We start from the raw sequence: 25651 nt of genomic DNA, 5'->3' as shown, positions 1-25651 counted from the left end.
GGATCATATCATCTGCAAAATGTGATACCTTTACTTCTTCTTTTTTGATATGGATGCCTTTTATTTCTTTGACTTGTCTGATGCTCTGGCTATAACCTATAGTACCACATTAAATAAGAGTGGAGAGAGTGGACAACCCTGTCTTGTTCCTGATTTGAGGGGAAAGACTTCAGTTTTGTAATATTTAATATGATGTTAGCAGATGGTTTATCAAATATGGCCTTTATCATGTTGAGATATTTTCCTTCTATACACATTTTGTTGAGAGTCTTAAACATAAAATTGTGTTGTATTTTATCAAAAGCCTTTTCTGCGTCTATTGATAAGATCATATGGTTTTTCTTCTTTGTTTTGTTGATATGGTGTATTACATTAACCATTTTACGTATGTTGAACCATCCTTGAGATTCTGGGATGAATCACACTTGATCATGATGTATTATTTTTTTAATATGTTGTTGTATTCTATTTGCTAGTATTTTGTTTAGTATTTTAGCATCTGTATTCATTAGAGATATTGGTCTGTAGTTTTCTTTTTTTGTGCCATACTTGCCTGGTTTTGGTATGAGGGTTATGTTGGCCTCATAAAATGTGTTTGGAAGTATTGCTTCTTCTTTAATTTTTTGGAATACTTTCAGTAGAATAGGAACCAAGTCTTCTTTAAATGTTTGATAAAATTCGCTGGTATAGCCATCTGGACCTGGACTTTTATTTTTTGGGAGGTTTTTAATGGTTGTTTCTATTTCTTCTTTACTAATAGGTCTGTTTAGGCTTTCTGCTTCTTCTTGACTCAGTCTAGGAAGGTTGTATTGTTCTAGGAATTTATCCATTTCTTCTAGGTTGTTGAATTTAGTGGCATAAAGTTTTTGCATAGTATACTACAATAATTCTTTGTATATCTACGATGTCCACGGTGATTTCTCCTCTTTCATTTTTGATTTTGTTTATATGAGTTCTTTCTCCTTTTTCCTTGGTAAGTCTTGCCAAGGGTTTGTCAATTTTGTTGATCTTTTCAAAGAACCAGCTCCTTGTTCTATTAATTTTTTCTATAGTTTTTCTGTTCTCTATTTCATTTATTTCTGCTCTGATTTTTATTATCTCCTTTTTTCAGCTGGTTTTGGGTTGTCTTTGTACTTCTTTTTCCAGTTTCTTAAGATGTGAAGTTAAGTGGTTCACTTGGGCTCTCTCTTGTTTGTTCATATATGCCTGAAGTGATATGAACTTCCCTCTTATCACTGCTTTTGCTGCATCCCATAGATTCTGATATGTCGTATTGTCATTTTCATTAGTCTGTATATATCTTTTGATCTCTGCACTTATTTCTTATTTGACCCATTCATTTTTTAAAAGTATGTTGTGTAGTTTCCACATGTTTGTGGGATTTTTTTCCTCTTTTTTGCAGTTGAATTCTAGTTTCAAGGCTTTATGATCAGAAAATATGCTTGGTACAACTTCAATTTTTCTGAATTTGCTGATGTTGTTTTTGTGGCCCAACATATGGTCAATTCTTGAGAATGATCCATGTACACTGGAGAAAAATGTATACTCTGTCACTTTGGGAAGAAATGTCCTGTAGATGTCTATCATATCCAGGTACTCTAGTGTTTTGTGTAAGGCCAATATATCTTTGTTGATTCTCTGTTTGGATGACCAATCTAGAGCCATCAGCAGTGTATTGAGGTCACTAAGTATGATTGTATTTTTGTCAGTTTTTGTTTTAAGGTCAATAAGTAGCTGTCTTACATATTTTGGTGCTCCTTGGTTTGGTGCATATATATTAAGAATTGTTATGTCTTCTTGATTAAGTGTCCCCTTAGCCATTATGAAATGTCCTTTTTTGTCTCTGAGTACTTTTTCTGTCTTGTAGTCAGCATTATCAGATATGAGTATTGCTTCGCCTGCTTTTTTCTTTTTTTTTTTTTTTTTTGGATGTTATTTGCTTGGGGTATTGTTTTCCAGCATTTCACTTTGAATTTGTTTTTATCCTTGTTGCTTAGATGAGTTTCTTTTAGACACATACATTTGGATTTTCTTTTTTAATCCATTCTGCTACTCTGTGCCTTTTTATTGGTGAGTTTAATCCATTTACATTTAGTGTTATTATTGACACTTGTGAGTTCCTTATTGCCATGTTACAGATTGCTTTCTGTTAGTTTTGTGTCTTGTTTGATCCTTTTTTTTCGTTTTTCTATCTTTTGTTTTTATTTGGTTGTATTCCATACATCTTTCCTCTGTTGCTACCTTTTTTAAGTCATGTGCTTCTTTGGTGGTTTTTTCAATGGTGGTTACCATTAAGTAATGAAAAGGGTTTCTACTCTGTTCATTGTAGTGCACTATCTTGTGAGTACTTTTGCACTCCATCATCCTTTGCTACTGTTAATCTCCATCCTCTCCCCCTCCTTTCTTTTTGTTGTCACAGTTTAAATTTGGTTTTATTGTGTTCTTCTTGGGGCTTTTACTTTTGGCTTTGGGTTTTTTTATGTTCTTTGTATCTGATTGGAGAACCCCCTTTAGTAATTCCTAGAGTGGGGGTTTTCTGATGATAAATTCCCTCATCTTTTCTGTATCTGTGAATGTTTTTATTTCTCCTTCATATTTGAAGGATAGCTTTGATGCATATAGTATTCATGGCTGAAAGTTCTTCTTTTTCAGGATTTTAAATATTGGGGTCCACTCTCTTCTACCTTGTAGAGTTTTTGTTGAGAAATCTGATGATAATCTAATGGGCCTTCCTTTATATGTTGTATTCTTCTTTTCCCTGGCTGCCTTGAGAATTTTTTCTTTGCCGTTGGTTTGTGCCAATTTCATTATGATGTGCCTTGGAGTAGGTTTGTTGGGGTTAAGGAAACTTGAAGCTCTGTTTGCTTCTTGAATTTGAGGCTTTATTTCTTTCCACAGGCTTGGGAAGTTCTCATCTATTATTTGTTTGAGTATGTTCTCCATTCCATTTTCTCTCTCTTCTCCCTCTGATATGCCTATTATTCTTATGTTATTCTTTTTGATGGAGTCAGATAATTCCTGTAGGGCTATCTCATTTTTTTTAATTTTTGAGTCTCTTTCTTCTTCTCTCTGTTGTGCCTCAAGTTGCTTGTGTTCTATTTCACTAATCATACCTTCTATCTGGCCTGTTCTATTTGCTAAGCTTGTTACCTCGTTTTTCAGCTCGTGAATTGAATTTTTCATCTCTATTTGATTTGTTTTTATAGTTTCAATTTTCTTGGAAATATATTCTTTCTGTTTGTTGAGTTGTTTTCTGAGCTCCCTAAATTGCCTTTCTGTGTTTTCTTGTATATCTCTGAGTATTTTTAGTATTTCTGTTTTAAATTCTCTGTCATTTAACTCCAAGGTTTCCAATATATTAAATTTTTTCTTCATAGATTTTTCCTCATCTATCTGTGTTACCTCTCTTTCTTTTGTATTTATGGTATTTGATTTTCTTTTCCTTAATTGCATCTGAGGGTGGTTTTGTTGATAGTATTAATGAGATTTAATAAAAAATAAAATGTTTTAAAAAAGAATAAAAAATAGAAAAGAGTTTTTTTTTTTAATTAAAAGTTAAAAAAAGAAAAGAAAATTATTTCTCCCCCCCCCTCCTTTTTTCCTCTCCTCCCCTCTCCTCTCTTTCTTGAGAAAATTTTGTGGTGAACTCTGAATTATATTGTACTAAATAGAACAAACAATGCCTGTAATGGAGGGCCTGAATTGGGGAGAAGTAATAAAGGGGCAAAAGAAGGGGTTATGAACCCACAAAATGCAAATAAAAAAAATTTGGGTCAAGAATAAAATGATTTCCTTTTAGGTGTTGGTTGACTAAGAGATATGATGAGAGGAATAAGAGGGAAACAGAAAAATGAGGGGGGTGATTAAAAAATTACTATTGTATTTAGTGGAACAAGAACTAGATAAAGTGGATAGCCAGGGCTGGGGGCATTGCTAGTGAGTTAAAAAAGTGAAGAAAAAAAAACCCAAAATGCCACAAACATAATTTTGAGTCCCAGATAAGATAATTTGTTCATTATTGAGGATTGAATGAGAGGAGATGTAAAGGAGAAAGGAACAAACTAATATAGAGGGGGGAAAAGAGAGAGAGTAAAAAAGAGGGAACCACTAAAAGAAGAAAAAAGAGAAGAAAGGAGAGAGAGGAGTTAAGGGTTTTGGAGTGCAACCTTCATAGATAGAAAGGAAGAAGAAAGAAAAGGTAATGGGAGATGTAACACTTATGGGTAGTGTAGTTCAAGGAGAGGAGAGAGTAAGACCGGCAGAGAATTAAACGACCAAATTAGATAAGGAAAAAAAAATAAAGAATGAAGATAAGAGAAACAAATGAACAAATATAATAAAATGGGATAGGTTATAAAGTCTGTGGATTATTCTTGATTTTGAAAGGTTATCTTCTTGCCTTTTCTTTTCTTTCCCTCTTTCTGGTCAGTGACTCTGTACCCCGGGTTCTGCCCCTGTGGCACACTCAGGTAAAGGTTTGCAGTTGATAAGTCCCTATGGTGATGTCATGTATTGGGCTTCAGTCTTGTTGGCAGTTGAGGCTTATTAGCATTTGTAGGCTCTGACAGTGAGAGAGTCTGTGTTCCTGGAGCCTCTCTCCTAGTCTTTCCTTCCTGAATTAATAGCCTGATAATCCAGCTATGGGGTTGCTGCTGCCTCTGCCTGGAGAGTAAGAGGCTCAATGAGCTGGCAACTCCCCACTCTATTCTCACTCAGCACAAGGCTCTGGGTAAGGCTCAGTCAGTCAGAGCTGCTAGCATAATCAGGTGGGGCTTCTGCCCACACAAAGACCTCTGACTCTGCCACTCTGTTCGGTAACACGGGCGGGTGGGCGCCCACTCCCGGGGCACTTGGAGGAATCTCTTGCTCACTATCTGTGCACGCAGACCAGGATATCAGGCCGGCAGTCTCACCCTCTGAGTGAAACCCCCACCCACTTGGAAAAGCTCCAGTGTTGGAATTAACTCTCGCTCCCTCCCCATGCGTGGCTTTTTCAGGGCGCTGGGGCAGGTGAGATTTTGCTTTCAGCCCACACAAAGGCCCCTACCTCTGCCTCTCTGTGGGATAACACGGGCACCCACCCCTGAGGTGCTCAGAGGAATCTCTTGCTCACTCTCCATGCGTGCCTCCAGGATATCAGGCTGGTAGTCTCACACTCCAAGTGAAACCCACGCCCTCACGGAAATGATCCAGTGTTGGAATTAGCTCTGCTCCCTCCCCATGCACGGCTTTTTCAGGGCACTGGGGAGGTACACAGATTCTGCTTTTTGCCCACACAAAGGCCTCTGACTCTGCCTCTCTGTGGGATAACATGGGCACCCACTCCCGAGGTGCTCGGAGGAATCTCTCACCCACTATCCGCGTGCACCAACCAGGATATCAGGCCAGCCGTCTCCTACTCCAAGAGAGATCTCCACCCACATGGAAAAGTTCCAGCGTTGGAATTAGCTCTCGCTCCCTCCCCGTGCGCGGTTTTTCCTGGGCGCTGGGGCAGTCCCGAGATTTTGCTTTTCAGCCCACACAAAGGCCTCTGACTCTGCCTCTCTGTGGGATAACACGGGTGCCCACTCCCAGGGCTTTCAGAGGAATCTCTCGCCCACTATCTGCGCACCGACCAGTAGATCGGGGCGAATGGCTGCCCCACTTGTCTTTCTTTATCTGGGTTTGGCACGAGTGTTAGCTTGTATTGCCTGGGTTGCCACAGGCACAGTTTTTCCTTGGCTTAGATCTCTGTGCCACAGCCTGGTTTGGCCGTTTGTGCTGCAGCCAGGATCTATTCACCCCCTTTGCCCGCCTTAGTTTTTATACTCTCAGTTCCCAGTGAAAGCAGCCCTATTTAGGTTAATGAGGAAGACGGAGTATTTCTTACTCCCTATTTCCTTTGGGGTTTGATTATATATTTAACCAATTTTTCACTCAACTATACCTTCGGATGTATTGCGGAACATCTGGAGGCTCCAAGGATAGATTTTTCTGTTTCTGGTTGAAGATCTTGTTGAGTTTTGGGGGAGATTTATTGGTATCGCTTCCTACTGCGCCATTATCTGACTGTTGTGGTTTCTTTATGAGGAAGATGAGCTCAGTGGTACAGACCTCCAGGCCACCTTTTTTCATTGTTCTAGGAATGCTTCTTGAGGGCACTATTTTTCCTCTTATTCTATTTAAGTATTAGATGCAGTTGGTCCTTTTGTGGGTACGGTTATCCCTTCAGACTGGCTGGCTCTAACAATCACCTTGATCATGTATATTACACACTGTGCTATATTTGTCCTGTTGTGTGTATTTATTCTGCACAGTGTCTGGTGCCTCTATACTCCACCTTTGGGCATGCTGCTTGTGTGTCTAGCTGAGTCTAGGGTTGGTTCTGTCTGCCACCAGCTACCAGTTTTGTTGGTTCTAGATCTTCTTGGATTGGTGTCATCTGTTTTTTATAACCTGTTGTGAACTACCTGTCTGCAGCTACTGCAGTTTTTTCTGTTTGTGTTTGTGTTTTCTGCACCTGGGTAGTGTAGGAAGGGCCAATTTTTGTATAAGAATTAGCTTCCTCCTGTTTAGAAATGAAAGCAGTTCCAGAAAAGCCCCAAACTCTGTAGGTTATATCTCCACTTTTCAGGGCTCCTTCTTCTCTTGCAGCTGCCTGGTTTTCCTACAGAGTTTTCTGTAGAAAGACTGTAATGTAGGCTCAGTCTGGCTTCACCCAACCCAACCCCTCTACAGGTTACATGCTTGGTTGTCTAGGGCAGCTGAGGTTGGGAATACAACATTAGTAGGATGCCCTATTTCAGGGGTCTCTCTTGGTCAGGAGCTCAGTACAGGGAATGTGGCCCCTACTCTGGAGCTTAATACCTCAGCCACTGCTGGATATGCAATTTTTTCTCCCCAACAAAGTGAACAGCAGTTTCACATTGAGTCTGGCCAACAGTTCCCTCTGCAGAAGTTCTTTGAGCTGGTGAGACCCTGGTCTCAGGAAGGAAGACTAGAAGAGCCCTCTCCTGGGGCTGACTACGCCCTACCCCTGAAGGTGGCTAAGCCCCTCAACCGGATCCAACAAAAAGCGCTCAGGGACCCACATGTTAAATGTCCATGTTCTAAGCCTCTCTCCCTTCACCCAGTGGAATCTAGCCCAGCAGGACAGGATATTCAGCACCCAGGCTAGCTGACTTGAAGCTCCATCTTATCCAATGTACATGAGCTGCTGTGCTGGTGCTGACTGCAGAGAGTGGAACTTGCCTCTGCTGGGCCAGTGTGAGGAGCCTTCCTTAGCATACCACTCTAGAAGGGTTGTTAGGTCCTGAACAGGTGCATTCTGCAGCTGCTCTCTGGATGTGCCAGACCTGGGTCTCCCTGGCTGGAGCTCAGTGCAGACCATTGAGAGACAGTGCTCATAACTGGCCCTCAGCAACCTCTTAGAGCTACAAGAAATCCAGAGTTTGTGGCTGCCTCTGCTGGGCCCAGGTGCACATGGAAATACCAGCTGCACACCTAGGCTGGCTTTTAGCCACTCTGTGTCTGGGGGAAGGTCTGCTTAAGTGGCCAAGGGGTTTTTTTTGTTCCACCTCCTGCAGCTTTTTTCTGCTGGCTGCTTGTTGGGCTTAGCCACTGAAAAAAAACCTCTCATATAATCTAGAAACTGTGGCAATTCAGGGATTAGGAAGGGTGGTGGATGTGGCTCTGCCCCTCGGCCCCAGATGTCAGTATGTTCAGACTTTTTATGGACCTTAGTATGGTGTGGGCCCAGAAGTTCAGTGGGTGTAGCCTCTGAGACAGAGGTGTGCTGTTCCTGCAGTCCAGACATTTTCCAGAGTCCCCCATGAGGTGGAAGCACCAGTGTCAGAGTCAGGAGCATGTGAGGGAAAGCTTAGGCCTCAACACCAGAAAGCTGAGTAACTGACAACTGACACACACCCTGCTTTCTGGCCTCTCAGATACAACCCATCACCATGACTGGAGCAGGAGAGACTCCCAAGGGTGGTGCAGTTGCTTTTCCTCAGGCTGATGCCTCTTAGAGGGGACTGCTCCACCCAAAAATGATGGCAACTGCAATATTGGAGAATGACTCAGCACAGGGGTTCAGGTGGCCATCTCCTACAGTGTCTCGCCCTGGACCTCCAACTTTACACTCTCCTCATGCAACTCTAGTTCTCTAGACTCTTCTTCCACTGGAGACCCAGGTCAGTGGCTGTCAATAAGATTTTCTGCATGGCCTTTTTAAGACAGATCCTGCATCTTTGTCTCCAAGATCTCCATCTCTTTCTCACAGACAGAAACCCTGCTCTTTTCACCTCCAAATGTGGTCTGGAAACCTCTTCTAGGCTGGAGCTCCAGGCCTGGGGCTGAGCATGCACACCTCTCCAGGCAACCCTCCCCATAGTAAGAGTCCCTTCAGACCCTAAGCTGACCCTCCCTCCTGGGAGCGGGGTAGCCGTTTCCACATCTCTGCCCTTCCTACCAGTCTCAGTGTGGCTTCCTCTGTGATCCTTGGTTATAGTCCTCTTCCTTTAGTCCAAAGTTGGTTTTTCAAGATGAATGTTCTTAAATTGTAATCCAATTTGGTCCTGGGAGGTCAGAGTTGGAACATCCACCTACTCCATCACCATCTTCTGAATCCTCACTTTTTGTACTGTTAAGGGAAGAAAAGAAGTCATGATGCTAATGTCACTAATTCAATGTATTCAATCAATACAGTAATGCCTCAGTTTTCGTTTACTTCAGTTATCGTCGGTTTTGGTTTCTGTCAATTTTTTCCACAAAAAGTTTATCTTGGTTTTCATTGGGTTCTTCAAATTTTGTCAGTGGGCCCACATGCCCTCCCTCCTAATTTTGTGAAAACAAAGGGTGACCCATGCTCAGTGTGGTGTTGTTTCTCATTGTGTGAGCATCACCCCATGTGTCTAGCCAAACAATTTCATTGCTTTCCAGTGTTTTTGTGCTTTTTTTATAGATTGCAAGTGCAAATACTACAATTACATGTAAGTGATTACTGCATATACAGTATTTGGTGTAATGTATTTATGTTGCGTTTTTCAGTTTCAAAATGTATGTAAAACACATAAGATGAAATCACATGTACTAAAATCTCATTGTCTCTGTTAAGTGTTCTCCTTGCTAATAAATTAACCCTTTCTTTTCAGCTCCATCATGGGACCAAAGAAAGTTTCCATTTATTCTTTACATTAGTCTTTTATATTCATTTTATATTAATATCTTATTGTTTTTAGTATTAAACACTACATTTATTCTCTATAAAACGTGCTTTTGTTATGTATTTCATAGTGTCTAGAATGAATTAATTGGATTTACATTGATTCATATGGAAATAATATTTTTTTCCATTCTTTTACTTTCAGTCTATATGCAACTTTTGTTTTCAGGTGGGTCTCTTTTAGACAGCATATGTATGGGTCCTGTTTTCTTATCCATTCAGCTACCCTATGTCTTTTGTTTGGAGCATTTAATCCATTTACATTTAAGGTTATTATTGATATGTAGTTGTTTATTGCCATTTTTTTAAATCTACATTCCTCTTTTACTAGTTTTTTTCCCACTTTGTTCTGTCTACAGCAGGCCCCTTATCATGTCTTGCAGCATTGGTTTGATTATGATGAATTCCTTGAGGTTGGTTTTGTTTTTTTTGTTTTTTTTTGTTGTTGTTGTTTTTTTGTTTTTTGTTTTGTTTTTTTTTTTTTTGGTCTGGGAAGCTTCTTATTGCTCCTTCAATCTTAAATGATAGCTTTCCTGGATAAGGAAGTCTTGGTTATAGGTTCTTGCTCTGCATTATTTTATATATTTCTTACCATTCCCTTCTGGCTTCAAGTGCTTCTGTTGGGAAGTTGGATGTTATCCTTATGGGGTTTCCTTTGTAGGTGATACACTGTTTTTCTCTTGCAGCTTTTAGTGTTCTTTCTTTATCTCTTAGCTTTGGTATTTTCATTATGATGTGTCTTGGTATGAGTCTCTTTGGGTTCTTTTTTAATGGGGTTCTCTTTTCTTCTTGAACCTGTGTGACTCATTCCTGCATCAATTTAGAGAAATTTTCAGCTATAATTTCTTCAAACAGGTTCTCTATCCCTTGTTCTTTCTCTTCTTTCAGGAATCCCTATTATGCAGATATTGTTTCTCTTCATGTTGTCACAGAGCTCTTTTAGAGTTTCCTCAGACCTCTTGATCCTTTTTTTTGTTGTTGTTCTGCTTTTGTGCTTTTGCTTATCTTGTCCTCTACGTCACTGATTCGGTCTTCTACTTCATCCAGCCTGCTTTTAATTCCTTCTAGTGTAGTCTTCATTTCTGATATTGTGTTTGTCATTACTGTCTGGTTCTTTTATGATTTCAATGTCCTTTTGATACTTGTTATCTCTTTATTTAAGTGTTCATTATGCCCATTCATTGTTGCTCTAAGATCTTTGAGCATCCTAACAATCATTATTTTAAACTCTGCATACAGTAATTTGGTTATTTCCATCTCACTCAGTTCTTTTTCTGGGGATTTTTCTTGTCAATTCATTTGGATTGCATTTCTTTGTCTTCCCATTTTGTCTCTCTATACACTCTTCCTGTGGGTGTGTTGTTTGTGTAGCTAGCTGAGTCTAGGGTTGGTATTGTCTGCCTCCAATTTTCAGTTGTGTTGTTTCTAGGTCTTCTTGCATTGGCATCAGCTGTTGTTTGTAATCTGCTGTGGGCTACTTATCTGCTATCAATATTCTTTTTGCTATTTGTGTCGTGTTTTCTATGTCTTAGCTTGATCGTGTGTGAGGAGCCCTTCCTTAAGCTACCTCTCTAACAAGGGTTGTTTGGTCCTGAACTGCTCTCCCTATCTGACTACTGGGTGTTCCTGCCCTAGGACTCCCTGGCCAGAGCTTGGTGCAGATTGTTGGGGGTCACTGCTTATAACTGGCTCTTATCTACCTTTTTGGAGCTACAGGTGATCCAGATCTTGTGGCTGCCTCTGCTGGGTTCAGGTGCTGTTGTAAATATCAGCTGCACTCTTAGGCTAGCTTTTATCTACTCTTGGCCTGGGGGGGGTGTACCTTTGAAAGTTCAAGTTCCCCTGAGATCCGCTTTCTGCTGTCTCTTATTGCTAGCTACTTGTTGGGCTCAGTAGTGTAATTCGGTGATTAAGTACGGTATTGGATGTGGTTTACCTTTTCACCTCAGATGTCTTTCTATGCAGACTTTTTATTTATTTTTTTTCTTTTTCAGCATTCAGAAGGGTGTGGTCTCAGGGGACCAGTGGGTGTGGCCCTTGTGCTCCCAATATGTGGTCTGTCTGCTGTTCCCTGCCACAGCAGCTGTTGCCACCTTGGTAGTTTGGGCTATGGCGCTGCCAGTGCCAGCCCACCTCCTCGGCCACCACGGCTTCCACCACCCTTGGTGGGCCTGTGAGCGCCCACTCTGACCGACCGGTGGTTGCCCAGACCCCAGCCACTGTTGAAGGCTGCCTTGTGCTGTGGGCTGATTTGCGTGCAAATTCAGACTTCTGCAGTGGCTTGCTGCAGCTTCCGCCACCGTGCACACCCGTTCAGACCACTTCCACTGTCCTGCAGACCTCAGCCACCCCCAGAGCCAGGCCCATGCCACAGGCATGATTGCACACTAGCCCGGACCCATACAGCATCCGCTGCATCCTCTGCCTCTGCAGGTGGGCCAGCACGCAACCACTCTGACTGCTTTTGCTTTTGCCCCAGCTCAGCCGCGAGCTCACTCTGACATTTGCAGTGACCATGGAGGTCCCCACCTCCATGGGCCGGCCCACACACAGCCTCTCGGACTGCCTCCGCTGTCCTCTGGGCCCCCTCCACCTCCAAGGGCTGATGGGAATGCACACCAGCTTGGACCTCGGCAGTGGCTGCCATGGCTACCAGTTCCGCAGGCAGCCCACATGTGCCCATGTTTGGACCACCTCCGCAGTCTTGCGGGTTTAGGCTGCAGGCGGGTTTGCAGGCTCGTGCTGACCTTTGCAGCAGCTACCGTGACCCCTACCTCCTGTGCATGTCTGCTCGGACTGCCCCTGCAGTCTCCCAGGCTGCTGCCCCTACCGTTGCAGTGGCTTCTGCAGGTTCCACCTTCACAGGTGGGCCCTCATGCGCTTGCTCAGACCGCCCTGGATCCTGCAGCCATGTCCCGCCAGCACTGGCCTGCCTGCAGGGACGAGCACTCAGCAGTTTTGGGGTCAGTGTAGCTCAGACTCCAGCACTTACTACCTATATTTCTAACGTCCTGCCTGCCTCTAAGCACCTCTTTGTTCTAACTGGGGCAGTAGAACCTCTGGTGGACAGGGTCATTTCTTCCCTTTGCTGGTGCTGCTGCTCCAAGGAAAAATGTTCACTTTAGATTTGGGGCATGAACAGCCTAGGGGTTAGGGTGTCCATCCCTCAAAGTGTCTCCCCCTGTGCCTCCAAGACCACACTCTCCCCTGGCAACTCTAGTCCTCCCAGCGCTCTCCACTCCCAGAACCCTGGGCAGGTGGCTGTGAGCGAGGCTCTCCGTGTGGTCCCTTTAATATGGAGTCTAGGTCTGAGAATTCTGTCTCCTTCTCTCAAACAGTATCTAGGCTCCTTTCTCAGCCAAATACAGTCTGTGCACCCCTTCCAGGCTCCAGGGCTCTAGGCGGGGACTCCAGTTCTGGGGATGAGGACCCACAACCCACAACTCACCGGGCACTTGTCCCTACCGCGAGAGTCCCTCCAGGCTGCCACTTGCTCCCGGGAGTGCAGTGAGCACTTTTCACCTTTCCTACCAGTCTCAGTGTGAGTTCTTTGGTGGTCCCTGGCTGTAGAATCCTCTTAGTTTAGTCCAAAGTTGGTCTTTCAAGATTACTCTTCTCAAAATTAAGTTGTAATCCATTTTGCTTCTGGGATGTGGGAATTGGAATGTCCACCTATTCTGTGGCCATCTTGTCTCCTTCTACAATCACTTTCTTATAAACAATAATACAGTACATCAATCACTCAGTCATATTTTTAAAATGTTTATTTATTGATTTTAGAGAGAGGTAGGAAGAGAAAGAGAGATAGGAACATCAGTCTGTTCCTGCATATGCCCTGACTGAGGCTTGAATGGCAACCTCTGGACTTTGGGACTATGCTCTAACCAACCAAGCTCTCTGGCCAGGGCACAGTCAGAATTTTAAAACTTGTTTCTTTTCCACCACTTTGAGGATTATCATTTTATTGCTTTTTTATCTTAGGTGATGTCAGGATCTTTTTGCTATCATATTAAAAAATTGATATTAAAAGACTATCTGAAATTGATGACATTTTTAATGCTAATAATTATATTTTGAAATTAGGCCTCAGAAGTCTCTAGAAACAGAGGAGCCTCTTTATTGGCCAGGCCAGGACACAGCCTAGTAGCTGCTATTCGAAGCCAGCATCACCATGAGTCATTGCCACTGGGTATGTATTGTGCTTTGGAACCCCTAGATACACAATAATTAACCTTGTTTTACTTACTGTGAACCCTTTAATATTGAGGATTCTGGGGGGGTCCTCCTATTTTTTGGTATAGTCACCTCCTCTATCCTTTGTTCCTATCCTCCTCTCCCTTTGGCCTTTTTCCTTACCTATTCCTCCTCACTTTGCCCTCTCTCACCCCTTACCTCTCTCTTCTCTACTGTCTTCCATATCTACATTTCTCTTTTCCTTTACTCCATTCAGTGGCTTGTTAGGTAAGACTAGGGGTGAATAGTTTAATGAGGTGATACATTTTATTGCTATTAAATGCAGTTTTTAGTTTAAAACTTGTGTGTATGAGGTTCAGTCAACACAATTTTTATTTCTAAACTCAGCTGCCTCTTTTCAAAATGCATGCCACTTGTGCTAAGGGAAATGAGATGAGAGAGTCTAAGTGGACTTGGACAGTTTCATTATCACTACTGGAAAATCAACACATAGCTGTAGTCATGAGTGCCAAGTGCTCACAAAAAGATTTCTTTGAAGTCAAAAAGCTTTTTGCTATGATAATTATAGCAAAATGCCAAGAAAAATTATAAAGAGGAGAGTAGAACTCCCCTATGGAACAACCACTTTATTTTTTACCTCTTCACATGGGAATGAGTTACACCTAGTTAAGTTCCTGGAGTATTAGGATGATTAACTTAGATCTAGTTCACTTTGATATGATTGGTTAAAAGTAATAATGCTGATAAGGAGTTAATATCCAAAATATATAAAGTACTCAGAAAGCTCAGCAACAAACAAGTAAACAATCCAATTAAAAAATTAGGACAGAACCTGAACAGACACTTCTCCCAAAAGGACATACAATGGCCAACAGATATATGAAAATATGCTTATCTTTACTAGCTACTCGAGAAATGCAAATCAAAACTACAATGAGATACCACTTCATACCTATTACATTAGCTATTATCAATAAGACAGGTAGGTAATAACAAATGGAAAGGCTGTGGAGAAAAAGGAACCCTCATTCACTGCTGGTGGGAATGCAAATTAGTACAACCATTATGGAAGAAAGTATAGTGGTTCCTCAAAAATTAAGAATAGAACTACCATATGATCCAGTAATTTCTCTACTTGATATCTACCCCCAAAAACTCAAAAACATCAGTACAGAAAGACATATGCACCCCAATGTTTATCATAGCATTATTCACAGTGACCAAGGCATGGAAACCACCAAAGTGTCCCTCAATAGAGGATTGGATAAAGAAAATATGATACATATATACAATGAAATACTACTCAGCCATAAAAAATGATGAAATATTGCCATTTATGACAACATGGATGGACCTTGAGAACATTATACTGAGTGAAATAAGTAAATCAGATAAAACTAAGAACTGTATGATTTCACACTTTGGTGAGATATACAACTAAGACTCAAGGACATAGATAAAAGTGAAGTGGTTACCAAGGAAAGGGGAATGTGGGGGAGGGAAGTTGGGGAGGGGGTGGGGGTAAGGGTATAAAGAAGGTCAAATATAAGGTTGACAGAAAATGGTTTGACTTTGGGTGATGGGTATACAACATAATCAATAGTTTAAATGCTATGGAAATGTTTACTGAAACCTATGTACTCTTATTGATTAATGTCACCCTGCTAAATTTAATTTTCTAAATAAATTTAAATAATAATAATAATGCTATTATATCATAGGAAAACACCCTCAAGAGCTTACAGTTTTTGATGAGTATGCTATCTGCCCTTCAAACTTCTAAATTAATTCTAGTATAAAGCTGCCATCTTCTAATCATCAGAGAAATTATCTGTGGTCTGCAGACTCAACCACAACTCTGTGCTTTTGTCTGTTTCAGCATATAATGACAAGATTGTGGCATTTCTTCGCCAGCCAAACATTTTTGAAATGCTGCAAGAGCGTCAGCCAAGCTTGGCAAGAAACCACACACTCAGGTAGGGGCTTGTCCCTCACCCCTATAACTCCAAATCTTTCCAGCTATTACTCTAGATGAGACAACACATTTTTAGAGAGACCGAGCAGAGGCTTTAGATGCTTTTGATCTATGCATTTAAATTATAATTTGAATACTCAAAATAAAAGGAACAGGAGCTTCGAATGTTCTCAGAAGGGTTGAAAATAGCAATAGCTATATTTTTGGGTTGCATATTATTCATATAATGCTAAAATAATTTTCATTTATTTGGAAAGAATCACAAAAATAACAGAAAGGAAGCAAATAGTTTTATTTTTAAATTATTTGTGTAAAGCACCATATAATTGTTATTTTTGAAATATGTAATGGTAAACCATACATATGATGACCATTTTCAAAAAAAAGAAGCAGACAAAAGATATCAAATATGTTCCAATATTTCTAAAAATCATCATATATGTTTTATTATCTATTAAGTTCATTTTTTAATTAGTATCTCTGAAACTCTGAAGCACTTCTTTTGAAAGGAATAGCTACCCAAAGTGATAAAAAGAGAAAATATCCTCTGAACTTAAATCCACTTTCTCACCAAGGTACTCAAAGACCTCTCCCTTTCAATAGCTGGAGATGCATGAATGTTAAGAGTCTCCCATTAGAGTTTGAATTCTTACTTACATAGAGACTAACAATTAAGTCATATTATTTGATCCCCTACCCTTAGTCTCTTCATCACCAAAATAGGGTGACAATATGGGTACTATTGAGATGCTTAAATGAAGATATGTGTAAAAGATTAGAAAAAGTGGACAAAATGCAGTCTGTTACTACTGCTAATCTCTCTTTTGGTGGTCTTTTGAATATGTTTGACAACTGTAAACTCTACTTTGTATGATTTCCTCAGTAAAGCACCAACATTGGAAAATAAGCACTTTGCTATTCAAATCCTTATTAATCCTGCCAGATTATGTCAATTACATTCTTTGCCCCTTACAGTCTCCTCACTGACATCTTTTTTCCCTGTGTTTTGACCTATGTAAATCAGAACCAACACCCTCCAAATTGCCCATTATCCCAATTTCTTCCTCTAACTTCATCTCCACATCCAAACAATTACGTCCTCACTTTTTCTCTTCTATCCCTTTTATTCTCTTCTGTCTACCATGACCAATATTTGGATCCTTATCATTTCTCTCCTGGACTTTGCAGGGGTGTCTTAGAAGATATCCAGGTGTGATGCTTCTGAAGATCAGTGGACGATGATGTCTGTCTTAGTCCTTTTGGGCTTGCCATTACAAAATACCACAGACTGGGTGGTTTATAAACAGTAGAAACTCACAGCTCACAGTCTAGAGACTGAAAGTTCAAGATCAGGGTGCTACCATAATCAGAATGAGGCCCTCTTCCAGATTACAGACTTCTTATATCCTCACATGGAAGAAGGGACTAGGGCACTCACTAATTTCATCATACACAAGAGCTCTGCCTTTATGACCTAATCACATCCTAAAGGCTTAACCTCCTAACACCATTACATTGGACTTTAGGAATCCAACATGCAAAATAAATTTTTTAAAGTTAAATATTTTTAAAAATTGATCCCTAAGGCTTCTCAGATTTATGCTATATCACTTCAAGAAAAAAAAATTTTTTAATTCTTTAAAGCATGCATGCAATGAAATGAATTTTGGCTATAGTGTTTATAATATTTGAGTATTTAAATATCAGAGAAGCTAATTACAAAGTTCATTTGATTAAAATAAATGCTATTTATCCATAGACTTATTGGAATAAATTGCCAGGTTGGAAGTGGAGATTGTAAAAAGGGCTCAGAATGCATGATCAGAGAGAATTTAGCCCTGTGCTTAGACCAACCTGGGGAACTCCCATGTGTCATACTCTCTCTGAGCCAACTATACTTATACATTTTTCATCAGACATAAGGTTTCTCAAGACATACACCCTCACTCTTTCTTTTCTTGACTTCAAAGATATCATGAGCCCACAATAGTCTTACAGGAGCCCTCCTTGCCCAGCTCCACTTTGTATTGTTATAACTATTTAAGGATTGACCTTTGTTGTGCTCCTTAGCTTTTGTCCCTGTGTGAGTATTCCTTGTAGAACATCATGAGAACTTCCAATATAAGCTTAAAATACCAGGAAATACACTGAACACTAAATAGGACATCACTGTTCAGACACATTGGAGGAGAAAAAACAGGTAAGAAAAGGATTCATTTCTTAGCTTATGTGTTGGTATATAACTCATTATCTTTCCTACATTTTTCTAGGGAGAAAATTCATTACATTCGAACTGAGGGTAATCATGGGCTTGAAAAGTTGTCCTGTGATGCAGATCTAGTTATTTTGCTGAGGTAAGAGGCTAAGCCTGAAAGAATTCTGGAAAGGCATCTGGAAAAGCTGTCCTGGTCAGTTCTCATTTACGACAGCCAAGACTGAAACACTCACAATTTGTTGTAGAAGTTTCTGTGGCTGCTACCATTGCTTTCTTTATATTTACAGTTCAGGTAACAAGATTAAAAATAGTACTTGATGGATACTTTGTTGTAGGATTAAATAGGTTTAAAATTACACCAAAAAAAATAAAATAACACTGAGAATTGGCATGCTGGAATATGCCTATCCTTTTAATACTACATCAGAACGTGTTTTTGTTGCTTTGTGAGAACAGTAACTGCTATTATCCCAAATCATGAATTCTCTCATAGAAAGAGAACTAATGTTTTTTGTTTGTTTATTTGTTTTACTTTGCAGTCTCTTTGAAGAAGAAATTATGTCCTACGCTCCCCTACAAGCTGCTTTCCACCCTGGATACAGCTTTTCTCCTCGCTGTTCACCCTGTTCCTCACCTCAGAATTCCCCAGGTAACTTGAGAATGCGGCAGTATATATCCTGTAACTGGAAATTTGTGTTTCTACCAGATGAAGGTAAAAGAAGGGCAACTGTATGTTTGTCTTCTCTCTGCCACCTGTTTTTGTAATGCTCTAAGACTTGAATGCACTTTTGGTTTTTAAATGATTTGAATTTTTTCTACATTAGTATTTCATGACATGTATAAATTATATAAAACTCAAATTTTGGTGTCTATAAAGAAAATTTTAGTGAAACCAGCCATACCTATTGGTTTAAGAATTTTTTTATTCTGTTATTTTATGTTTTGTTTATTTATTTATTTTTTTTATAATGTTGACTTTTTATTAATGTTAATGGGATAACATCAATAGATCAGGGTACATATATTCAAAGAAAACATGTACAAGTTATCTTGTCATTCAATTATGTTGCATACCCATCACCCAAAGTCAGAATGTCCTCCATCAACTTCTATTTAGTTTTCTTTGTGCCCCTTCCCCTCTACCTCCTCCCCTCCCATGCCCCCCCTCCCCCCATCCCTGGTAACCACCACACTCTTGTCAATGTCTCTTAATCTCGTTTTTATGTCCCACCAATGTATGGAATCATGTAGTTCTTGCTTTTTTCTGATTTACTAATTTCACTCCGTATAATGTTATCAAGATCCCACCATTTTGTTGTAAATGATCCGATGTCATCATTTCTTATGGCTGAGTAGTATTCCATAGTGTACATGTGCCACATCTTCTTTAACCAGTCTTCTATTGAATGGCGTTTTGGTTGTTTCCATGTCTTGGCCACTTTGAACAATGCTGCAATGAACATAGGGTTGCATGTGTCTTTACGTATCAATGTTTCTGAGTTTTGGGGGTATATACCCAGTAGAGGGATTGCTGGGTCATAAGGTAGTTCTATTTTCAGTTTTTTGAGGAACCACCATACTTTCTTCCATAATAGTTGTACTACTTTACAGTCCCACCAACAGTGAATGAGGGTTCCTTTTTCTCCACAGCCTCTCCAGCATTTGCTATTACCTGTCTTGTTGATAAGAGCTAATCTAACAGATGTGAGGTGGTATCTCATTGCAGTTTTGATTTGCATTTCTCTAATAACTAATGAAGATGACCATCTTTTCATACATCTCTAAGCCATTTGTATTTCTTCCTGGGAGAAGTGTCTGTTCATGTCCTCTTCCCATTTTTTATTGGATTCTTTGTTTGTTGTTGAGTTTTAGGAGTTCTTTGTAAATTTTGGATATTAGGCCCTTATCTGAGCTATTGTTTGAAAATATCATTTCCCATTTAGGTGGCTGTCTATTTTGTTGTCAGTTTCTCTTGCTGAGCAAAAACTTCTTAGTCTGATGAAGTCCCATTCATTTATCTTTGCCTTCACTTCTCTTGCCTGTGGAGTCAAATTCATAAAATGCTCTTTAAAACCCAGGTCCATGAGTTTAGTACCTATGTCTTCTTCTATGTACTTTATTGTTTCATGTCTTATATTAGGTCTTTGATCCATTTTGAATTAATTTTAGTACAGGGGACAAGCTGTAGTAGAGTTTCATTCTTTTGCATATGGTTTTCCAGTTTTCCCAGCACCATTTGTTGAAGAGGCTTTCTTTTCTCCATTGTGTGTTATTGGCCCCTTTATCAAAAATTATTTGACCATATATATGTGGTTTTATTTCTGGACTTTCTATTCTGTTCCATTGGTCTGAGAGTTTATTTTTCTGCCAATACCATGCTGTTTTGATTGTCATGGCCCTATAATATAATTTGAAGTCAGGTATTATAATGCCCCCAGCTTCATTCTTTTAACTTAGGATTGCTTTGGCTATTCGGGGTTTTTTATAGTTCCATATAAATCTGATGATTTTTTGTTCCATTTCTTTAAAGAATGTCATAGGAATTTTGATGGGAATTGAGTTAAATTTATAAATTGCTTTGGGTACTATGGCCATTTTGATTATATTTATTTTTCCTATCCACAAACAAGGAATATTTTTTCATCTCATTGTATCTTTTTCGATTTCCCTTAACAATAATTTGTAGTTTTTGTTACATAGGTCCTTTACATTCTTTGTTATGTTTATTCCTAGGTATTTTTTTGTTGTCATTGCAATTGTGAAGGGGATTATTTTTTTAGTTCATTTTCTAATATTTCATTGTTGGCATATAGAAAGGCTATGGACTTTTGTATGTTAATTTTGTATTCTGCAACCTTACTATATTGGTTAATTATTTCTAGTAATCTTTTTGTGGAGTCTTTGGGGTTTTTGATGTATAGGATCATATCATCTGCAAAAAGTGATACCTTTACTTCTTCTTTTCCGATATGGATGCCTTTTATTTCTATGTCTTGTCTGATTGCTCTGGCTAGAACCTCTAGTACCACATTAAATTAGAGTGGAGAGGGTGGACAACCTCTTTAAAACCCAGGTCCATGAGTTTAGTACCTATGTCTTTTTCTATGCACTCTATTGTTTCATGTCTTATATTAGCTCTTTGATCCATTTTGAATTAATTTTCCTGATTTAAGGGGTAGAGTCCTCAGTTTTATGCCATTTAATATGATGTTGGCTGATGGATTATCATATATGGCCTTTATCATGTTGAGATATTTTTCTTCTATACCCATTTTGTTGAGTGTTCTAAACATAAAGTTGTGTTGTATTTTATCAAATGCCTTTTCTGCATCTATTGATAAGATCATGTGGTTTTTGTTCTTTGTTTGGTGTATATGGTGTATTACGTTAACCATTTTACATATGTTGAACCATCCTTGAGATTCTGCGATGAATCCCACTCGACCATGATGTATTATTTTTTTAATATGTTCTTGTATTCAATTTGCCAGTATTTTGTTTAGTATTTTAGCATCTGTATTTATTAGAGCTATTGCTCTGCAGTTTTCTTTTTTTCTGCCATCGTTGCCAGGTTTTGGTAAGAGGGTTATGTTGGCCTCATAAAATGTATTTGGAAGTATTGCTTCTTCTTCAATTTTTTAGAAGACTTTCAGTAGAATAGGAACCAAGTCTTCTTTGAATGTTTGATAGAATTTACTAGTGTAACCGTCTGGGCGTGGACTTTTATTTTGGGGGAGGTTTTTAGTAGTTTTTTCTATTTCTTCCCTGCTAATTGGTCTGTTTAGGCTTTCTGCTTCTTCATGACTCAGTCTAGGAAGGTTGTATTGTTCTATGAAATTATCCATTTCTTCTAGATTGTTGAATTTGGTGGCATATAGTTTTTTGTAGTATTCTATAATAATTCTTTGTATATCTATTATGTCTGTGGTGATTTCTCCTCTTTCATTTTGGATTTTGTTTATATGACTCCTTTCTCTTTTTCCTTGGTGAGTCTTGCCAAGGGTTTGTCAATTTTGTTGATCTTTTCAAAGAACCAGCCCCTTGTTTTATTAATTTTTTCTATAATTTTTCTGTTCTCTATTTCATTTATTTCTGCTCTGATTTTTATTATTTTCTTACTTCAGCTGGTTTTGGGTTGTCTTTGTTCTTCTTTTTCTAGTTCCTTAAGGTGTGAAGTTAAGTGGTTCACTTGGGCTCTCTCTTCTTTGTTCATATATGCCTGAAGTGATATGAACTTCCCTCTTATTACTGCTTTTGCTGCATCCCATAGATTCTGATATGTCATATTGTCATTTTCACTAGTTTGTATATATCTTTTGATCTCTGCGCTTATTTCTTCTTTGACCCATTCATTTTTTAAAAGTATGTTGTTTAGTGTCCACATTTTTTTGGGTTTTTTCCCTCATTTTGCAGTTGAATTCTAGTTTCAAGGCTTTATGATCAGAAAATATGCTTAACACAATTTCAATTTTTCTGAATTTGCTGATGTTATTTTTTGGCCCAACATATGGTCAATTCTTGAGAATGATCCATGTACACTAGAGAAAAATGTATACACTGTCGCTTTGGCATGAAATGTCCTATAGATGTCTATCATATCCAGGTGCTCTAGTGTTTCATTTAAGCCCAATATATCTTTATTGATTCTCTGTTTGGATGACCAATCTAGAGCCATCAGCGGTGTATTGAGGTCTCCAAGTATGATTGTATTTTTGTCAGTTTTTGTTGTAAGGTCAATAAGTAGCTGTCTTATATATTTTGGTGCTCCTTGGTTTGGTGCATATATATTAAGGATTGTTATGTCTTCTTGATTCAGTGTCCCTTTAATCATTATGAAATGACCATTTTTGTCTCTGAGTACTTTTTCTGTCTTGTAGTCAGCATTATGAGATATGAGTATTGCTACACCTCCTTTTTTTTGGATGTTATTTGCTTGGGGTACTGTTTTCCAGCCTTTCACTTTGAATTTGTTTTTATACTTTTAGCTTAGATGTGCTTCCTGTAGGCAGCATACAGTTGGATTTTCTTTTTTAATCCATTCTGCTACTCTGTGTCTTTTTATTGTTGAGTTTAATCCATTTACATTTAATGTATTATTGACACTTGTGGGGTCCCTATTGCCATTTTATAAATTGCTTTCTGTTAGTTTTGTATCTTGTTTGATTCTTCTCTTTTGTTTTTCTATCATTCATTTTTGTTTGTTTGTATTCCATACTTCTTTCCTTTTTTGCTAACTTTTTTAAGTCATGTGCTTCTGTGGTGGTTTTTTCAAGGGTGGTTACCATTAAGTAATGAAATGGGTACCTACCATATTCACTGTAGTACCCTATCTTATGAGTGTTTCTGCACTTCATCATCCTTTGCTACTGTTAATCTCTGTCCTCTCCCCCTTTTTTTTGCTTTTGATGTCACAGTTTAAATTTGGTTTTATTGTGTTCTTGGTGGAGCTTTTACTTGTGGTTTTGTTTTGTTTTGTTCTTTGAATCTGGTTGGAAAACCTCCTTAATATTTCCTGGAGTCGGGGTTTTCTGATGGTAAATTCCCTCATCCTTTATGTATTTGTAAATGTTTTTATTTCTCCTTCGTATTTGAAGGATAGCTTTGATGGGTATAGTATTCTTGGCTGAAAGTTCTTCTCTTTCAGGGCTTTAAATATTGGGGTCCACTCTCTTCTAGCTTGTAGAGTTTCTGCTGAAAAATCTGATGATAATCTAATAGGCCTTCCTTTATATGATGTATTCTTCTTTTCCCTAGCTGCCTTGAAAATTTTTTCTTTTTCATTGGTTTGTGCCATTTTCATTATGATGTGCCTTGGATTAGGTTTGTTGTGGATAAGAAAACTCGGTGTTCTGTTTGCTTCTTGAATTTGAGGCTTCAGTTTTTTCCACAGGCTTGAGAAGTTCTCATCTATTATTTGTTTGAATATATTCTCCATTCCATTTTCTCTCTCTTCTTCCTCTGATATACCTATTATTCTTATGTTATCCTTTTTTTTTTTTTTTTCTTATTTTATTTATTTATTTATTTATTTCTAAGATTTCTTTTTTTTTTCTTTTTTTATTTTATTTATTTTTTTAAGATTTATTTATTTTTTTTTTTTTTTTATATAATTTTATTTTTTTAATGGGGTGACATCAATAAATCAGGATACATATATTCAAAGATAACAAGTCCAGGTTATCTTGTCGTTCAATTATGTTGCATACCCACCACCCAAAGTCAGATTGTCCTCTGTCACCTTCTATCTTGTTTTCTTTGTGCCCCTCCCCACCCCCTATCCCTCTCCCATTCCCCCCTCCCCCCCGTAACCACCACACTCTTATAAATGTCTCTTAGTTTCACTATTATGTCCCACCTACGTATGGAATAATACAGTTCCTGTTTTTTTCTGATTTACTTATTTCGCTTCGTATCATGTTATCAAGATCCCACCATTTTGCTGTAAATGTTCCGATGTCATCATTTCTTATGGCTGAGTAGTATTCCATAGTGTATATGTGCCACATCTTCTTTATCCAGTCATCTATTGATGGGCTTTTTGGTTGTTTCCATGTCCTGGCCACTGTGAACAATGCTGCAATAAACATGGGGCTGCATGTGTCTTTACGTATCAATGTTTCTGAGTTTTTGGGATATATACCCAGTAGAGGGATTGCTGGGTCATAAGGTAGTTCTATTTTCAGTTTTTTGAGGAACCACCATACTTTCTTCCATAATGGTTGTACTACTTTACATTCCCACCAACAGTGTATGAGGGTTCCTTTTTCTCCACAGCCTCTCCAACATTTGCTGTTACCTGACTTGCTAATAACAGCTAATCGAACAGGTGTGAGGTGGTATCTCATTGCCGTTTTGATTTGCATTTCTCTAATAGCTAAGGAAGATGAGCATCTTTTCATATATCTGTTGGCCATTTGTATTTCTTCCTGGGAGAAGTGTCTATTCATATCCTCTTCCCATTTTTTTATTGGATTGTTTGTTTGTTTGTTGTTGAGTTTTAGGAGTTCTTTGTATATTTTGGATATTAGGCCCTTATCTGAGCTGTCGTTTGAAAAAATCATTTCCCATTTAGTTGGCTTTCTGTTTATTTTGTTATCAGTTTCTCTTGCTGAGCAAAAACTTCTTAGTCTGATGTAGTCCCATTCATTAATTTTTGCCTTCACTTCTCTTGCCATTGGAGTCAAATTCATAAAATGCTCTTTAAAACTCAGGTCCCTGAGTTGAGTACCTATGTCTTCTTCTATGTACTTAATTGTTTCAGGTCTTATGTTTAGATCTTTGATCCATTTTGAGTTAATTTTTGTACAGGGGGAGAGACTGTAGTCCAGTTTCATTCTTTTGCATGTGGCTTTCCAGTTTTCCCAGCACCATTTATTGAAGAGGCTTTCTTTTCTCCATTGTGTGTTGTTGGCCCCTTTATCAAAAATTATTTGACTATATATATGTGGTTTTATTTCTGGACTTTCTATTCTGTTCCATTGGTCTGAGTGTCTATTTTTCTGCCAATACCATGCTGTTTTGATTGTCGTGGCCCTATAATAGAGTTTGAAGTCAGGTATTGAAATGCCCCCAGCTTCATTCTTTTTCTTTAGGATTGCTTTGGCTATTCGGGGTTTTTTATAGTTCCATATAAATCTGATGATTTTTTGCTCTATTTCTTTAAAAATGTCATTGGAAGTTTGATGGGAATTGCATTAAATTTGTATATTGCTTTGGGTAATATAGCCATCTTGATTATATTTATTCTTCCTAGCCAAGAACAAGGTATATTCTTCCATCTCATTATATCTTTTTCGATTTCCCTTAACAATGGTTTATAGTTTTCATTATATAAGTCCTTTACATTCTTTGTTATGTTTATTCCTAAGTATTTTATTTTTTTTGTTGCAATCGTGAAGGGGATTGTTCTTTTGAGTTCCTTCTCAGTTGTTTCATTGTTGGCATATAGAAAGGCTATTGACTTCTGTATGTTAATTTTGTATCCTGCGACCTTACTGTATTGGCTTATTGTTTCTAGTAGTCTTTTTGTGGATTCTTTGGGGTTTTCGATGTATAGTATCATATC

General features: G+C 38.7%; 1 protein-coding gene across 2 annotated transcripts in view; it reads left to right on the top strand.

Annotated features, from left to right (window-relative positions):
* HECW1 (HECT, C2 and WW domain containing E3 ubiquitin protein ligase 1) overlaps positions 1-25651 on the top strand; it is a 512769-nt gene that overhangs the window by 380424 nt on the left and 106694 nt on the right. For both annotated transcript variants that reach the window (XM_066342679.1, XM_066342680.1), the window contains 4 exons: positions 13286-13391; positions 15276-15372; positions 17642-17725; positions 18126-18235. In XM_066342679.1, the coding sequence (XP_066198776.1) occupies positions 13286-13391; positions 15276-15372; positions 17642-17725; positions 18126-18235 (397 nt within the window). The remainder of the gene's footprint in view (positions 1-13285; positions 13392-15275; positions 15373-17641; positions 17726-18125; positions 18236-25651) is intronic.

The sequence above is a fragment of the Saccopteryx leptura genome, chromosome 6, assembly GCF_036850995.1.
Source record: "Saccopteryx leptura isolate mSacLep1 chromosome 6, mSacLep1_pri_phased_curated, whole genome shotgun sequence".
NCBI lineage: Eukaryota > Metazoa > Chordata > Mammalia > Chiroptera > Emballonuridae > Saccopteryx > Saccopteryx leptura.
The sequence above is the reverse complement of the archived record's forward strand: the minus strand, read 5'-3'. Positions and strand labels throughout refer to the sequence as shown.